Here is a 5,367-nt window from a genome sequence, read left to right as displayed (position 1 = left end):
ACTCTGTCCCCTGTCACTGTGAAGCAGCAAAAGTCGATGCGTTTTAATTTAACTGCTTGATTTCTGCTTTTTCTGCGCAATCAGTGCGGGGATTTTCCCTGTTTGCCTGTTGGTGAGATTCCCTCCTGTAGAGGATGTGGCATTCCACCCAGGTCCCACATCAGGAGAGCAAACACTACTGGGACTTAGATAAACACACACTTAATGACCCACAACAGCAACAAAAGGATCATTAGCTGAACGCAAAGGAAACATACAGCCCAAATGTTCAAGCAAATATAAAGTGGCAGTCAATATCCTCGTCTGAGCACAGTACTAAATGTCTGCGTTCAACAGTTGTGCTCATGTGTATCTATGTGTGATTATCTATATACAAGCCCTATGTATACCTATATACAATATCGTGGTGCAATATATACCTGTGTCTATGTGTGTGTGTGTGTGTGTACACACACAGAGGAATATGAAAAAAACAAGCGAGATATTGTATACCTAAATAGATATGTAATGTTTAGCTGTGTGTTTGTAAGAAGAAAACAGTGAAGGGAAACCAGCACTTGACTTTACTAAAATTATAAATAAAGACCGAAAACCCTTACATATGTTTGTTGTGATGAACTAAGTTATAGTTTTTATTTTTTTAATTAATGAATTCTTTAGTCTGATTGTATTCGTACCCCTGATTCACTGGCAAGCTGCATCTATAATTAATAATGCTCCCAAGTATGTGTCTGTATATGTCTAGATTCACACAGTCAGTGGACATGGGCTTCTGGAGAGGGCAACGATTTCAACTAAAAATTCGTTAATGGAATACAAGGTAGAAAGTTGATTTTGAGGGGCAAAGTTAATTGTCGAGGGAAATGAAAATAAAAGGCTACAATGTGCGGTGCATATTTGTATTCTTGAGCAGCAGACAAGACCGCGGCGGAGCGCAAAACGATACACAGGATGGCGCATCTAGGCGCGCAATTCTTACTGCACGTTCAGATTCTATTAAACAAATAGGAATGTGCCACAAACGTATCGCTAATTCCAGGACTACGTACGGAATCTTGCATGGCCTCCGATTTTATTCGATATGCAGACCTTCACCTCTGCGTCAGTTTAGCGCTATTCCCGATGGCTCGGGGCTAATTAAAATGTAACTTCCACTTATTTTAGAGTACATGAATGTAGCAAACACCATATGACCTAATCTGCATTACTGCAGGTCTTATCCTTAACTTTTCTCCGATATCTCTTGGAAAGTGTATTGATTTGCGTTATAAGTAGATATATAGTAGATCCTTGATTTTTTGCCCGGGTGGGGGGCAAGAAAAGACAATAGGCTTAGTTGGTTTGTGCTTTCTAATACTGTATTTTATTATAAACTACTTTGCAATCTTCTTTCAACACTAAATGTGGGGGGGGGGGGGAGCAATGTAAACTTAGCGCCTCCAACGAGCTGGGCAATTATTCTAGGTGTCACAGTGGGAGCAAACAGCAATTCTCTCCAGATTTAACCACATTGTTTGGGGGGAGGGGGTGTTCATAAATAAGACACAGTTATATCCTTGTGGTATCTCCTATACAGTATTTTGTTAGAGCATTTTGAGGGAGAGGGTGTGTGTGTGCCACAGGAGGCCGTAACGTAAGAGCATTTAGCGGTGCAGGGGGGGCTGCTTTGTGGGATTGATTGTACCGAAGAAAAGTATAAAAAGTCCCAGTTTGTTTCCACATTAAGTACCATGATGAGATGAGTGCCTTGCTATGTACAATAAGAGTGCAGTCCATGGCTGGTTCCGGTCGCTCTTACGATCCCAGATCCACCAGGCTGGAGGTGAGGGGCCCGAGCAGAGAGTCCTGCAGCTGGTGCTGGTGCCCCTGTAAGCCGTGACTGCCCTGCGATGCGCTAAGTGCGCTCAGGGAGTAAGAGGTGGCCCCGGGGTGGGTGAGGCTGCCCTGCAACAGGAGCACCGAGTTCTGATCAGGGCTTTGTGGGGGCGAGAATTCCTCTTCTGAACTGGACATTAGCGACTTCCCTCCGTCTAGGGGTGACAGTTGATTCTGTTTGTTGGTAGATGTGTTATTGTTTTCTGTATTTTCCCTGAAAGGAAGGAGAAATACGATTAGTAAGAGACAAGGTCATCACTGCGTTGATTGATCGCCACTTTAATATATGTATTTGCACACAATACACAAGTACACACAATATGAGACGTATTTTGTACGGATACTGCTATATTTATATATATATACATATATGGATGGATGCAAGAGTGATGTTACAATAAATTAATCATTTGAAAATACTTGAAGTGCTGGTCCATTTTGAAAATATATATATATATATAATTAACCAATTCATGTAGCTGCTTAGTTATATAGCACGGCTGAACATACCCAGCGCTGTTCCAGTACTGAGTCAGTTCTACCCACTCTGTTCATCTTGGTATCCAATATCTCTGTCTTTCAATTGCATGTCTAACTCTTTCAGGTATGTACGTGTATAGCTAAATCTTTGCACTCAATTTAAGGTGTCTATGTAATGATCCAATTATCTAAATATACTAGGATAGATATGGACAGCTATAAAGCTAAATCTTCGAATTCCTATTTCCTATATAAATATTTGAATTCTAAACGTACAATCTATCTATCTATCTATCTATCTATCTATCTATCTATCTATCTATCTATTTATCTATCTGTCCATCTATCTATTTATCTATCATCTATCTATCTATCTATCTATCTATCTATCTATCTATCATCTAATCTATCTATCTATCTATCTATCTATCTATCTATCTATCTATCTATCTATCTATCTATCTATCTATCTATCTAATCTATCTATCTCTATCTTTTTAATGTTTTGGACTCAGAGAATGTGCAGAATAAAACCCCTTTCCTTTGAAACAGTTTTCTGACAGGCCAAATGGAGGCACTCGTATGCTTTAAAAAAAATTGTTTTGTTGGTGTATCTGTTAGTTTTAAGGGGCTGGTCCCTTAATTAAAGCGATCAGTGTAGTCTATTTAGTGTGTGCAGGGACAGTGCTTTGTCGATGAGTAGGTCACACTCCTGGCCTGCGGGGCTCCAGGGCTTGAATGTGGATTCTAAAACAATGACATATATTATATATAATATGTATTAATTGTAGCCCCCTTTCTTTTACTTTCCCTGTTACAGTGTAACAAATGGAGTAGCACAAGAAAGCTAATATAAACTAATAGCTAGCTACATGGGTACTGGATACATAGACTGTTACATGTCAGACGGATAGACAGACAAATAGCTGATAGGTAGATGGACAGATAAACTGAAAGTTGCAGGGCAGATGGATTCAGGCAGACAACAGACAAAGAGACTGGTGGATAGATCTCTAGATTTATTTTCATATTCCCAGGCAAACTTGAGACAACAACAGATCATTTCAGGCTTTCTACAAATTAGGTAAGAATTATTGGAGCAAGTTGGAACTCAGCAGGCGGGTGTATTATTTCAACTTCAGCTACTCACTGTGTATAATAAGACAGTGTCACGAATAATGATCAGACAGACGGATGGATGGAAAGATGTACACAGACAGAGCGACACAAGGATACACGAAAGACCTTACTTTTTTATTAACATTGAGTTCTGAGATTTAATTTATTTAAGCGCAGACAAGGAATGAATTTGTTAAAAGATGAATCTGCATCCATGGGATCCCCCATTAAATGGGTATTGCTTAACAAGCGGGGTGTCAGTACGTGTGACATTTGCTGCTGAAATAAGTGTAGGCCCAAATAAAATCACGAGCTGTGACAAAGCCCCCCTATAGCGCCAGCGAGTGTGGAATAATGGGACGGTACATCCAGTGCTGGAGCAGAGCATGTGCTGTACCGCCGCTGCCCTGGGTTTGTTTATTCTGGTGTCACAGGGAACGTGTACTCCCAGCTTCTACCTAATTTGGCGGTGTATCCATTAGGGGAGAGGGTCACCATCTCAGCAAGTATGAGCCCCAGCTTGTATGTTAGTATGTTAGATCAGCTTTCCTGAGCCTAATACTGGCATGAGGTCTGGGTGGAGGGTGGGGGTGTAACCCTATCAGTGCCAGGCTGGCTGGCAATGTGTTTCATGCAAACCCCACGTGGGATTCCAAAACATGGCACACACACCACCACAGTAGGAATGGAGCCAGGGGGTGGGTGGTCTTTTCTCCCACTAAGAGTGTGTGTGTGAGTTGGGGGTGGTGGGGTAGTACTAGGATGAGAAGTTCACAAAAGCTCTAGTTGCCCAGGGATCATGGACTAGTACTAAGCTGAGAGCTTGGGCCTCGGGCGCAGCGCTACAGTTTTAGCTCCTGCTATAGTGCAATCTCCCTGCGCTCCTTACCTCTCTTTCGCCTCCGCCGCTCTGTCCCTTTGCCTCCTGTTCTTGAACCAATTGCTGACCTGGGTGGTGGTTAGTCCAGTGGCCTCAGCCAACTCCCGCTTCTCCCTGGGAGACGGGTAGGGGTTATGGGCATACCATTCTCTCAGCACCCCTCGGGACTTCTCCTTAAAGCAGTAACTGGTCTCTTCTCCATCCCAGATGGTCCTGGGCAGCGGGAATTTCCTCCTGACCCTGTACTTGCCCACTGCCCCCAGTGGTCTCCCCCTCAGTTTCTCTGCCTCCACATAATGAGCCTTGAGCCAGAGTTGCTGCAGTTTGGGGTGGTTGTGCGGGGAGAACTGGTGGCTCTCCAGGATCTTGTACAGTTCTCTGAAGTTGCCCCTGTGAAATGCCACCACGGCCTTTGCCTTTAGGACGCTCTCATTCTTGTGGAGGTGATCGCAGGCTGGCAAGGACCATAGGAATCTGCCCAGTCTCTCCAAGTTGCCTCCCTGCTGCAGCACCTCGCACACACAGGCCACTTGCTCCTGAGTGAAGCCAAAGGAAGGCAGCATAGACATGGCTCAGTGTGGCACAGCCGGGGGCCCACAGCGCACACGCAAACACATACACGGGGAGCACGCGCACTCTCTATATCCACGGCACTGTGTGCAGGGAAAGTGCTGGCTTGTCTGGGGGATGCTGCTGGCCGGAGCTCCAACAACTTTGTTTCTCTGCTGTTAGCAGCCTCCTTAAAGCTCTCATTGGCTGCGCGCACTGATTGGCTGCGCCTGCGGGGGCTGGATATGCACTGAGCTGTACAGGCTGGAGGGTGGGGAGGGCACAGGGGTGATGCTGATGCCCTCAGGGGGGAGACACGTCAGGGCCCTGCAACATGAGCCCCGTCTCAAGTATCACCTAAGGGGAACAGGGCTCATCTCTGCACAAATCAATTATTCCAGCAGGGCCTTTGTGTGTGTGTGTGTGAGAGAGAGAGAAAAATCAAAAAATGCCATTGTCCATTT

At 44.4% G+C, this 5,367-nt stretch overlaps 1 protein-coding gene across 1 annotated transcript; it reads right to left on the bottom strand.

The window, feature by feature from the left end:
- Nucleotides 1–1,340: 1,340 nt before the first annotated feature.
- six1.L (SIX homeobox 1 L homeolog) lies at nt 1,341–5,026 on the bottom strand. Its single transcript, NM_001088558.1, is given in 2 exon segments — nt 1,341–2,089; nt 4,364–5,026. Coding segments are annotated over 2 exon segments (855 nt in total). The 5' UTR covers nt 4,924–5,026; the 3' UTR covers nt 1,341–1,794.
- Between the last annotated feature and the right edge of the window lie 341 nt (nt 5,027–5,367).

The sequence above is a fragment of the Xenopus laevis genome, chromosome 8L (genome assembly GCF_017654675.1).
Source record: "Xenopus laevis strain J_2021 chromosome 8L, Xenopus_laevis_v10.1, whole genome shotgun sequence".
Lineage (NCBI taxonomy): Eukaryota > Metazoa > Chordata > Amphibia > Anura > Pipidae > Xenopus > Xenopus laevis.
This window is presented reverse-complemented; position numbering and strand designations above follow the sequence as displayed.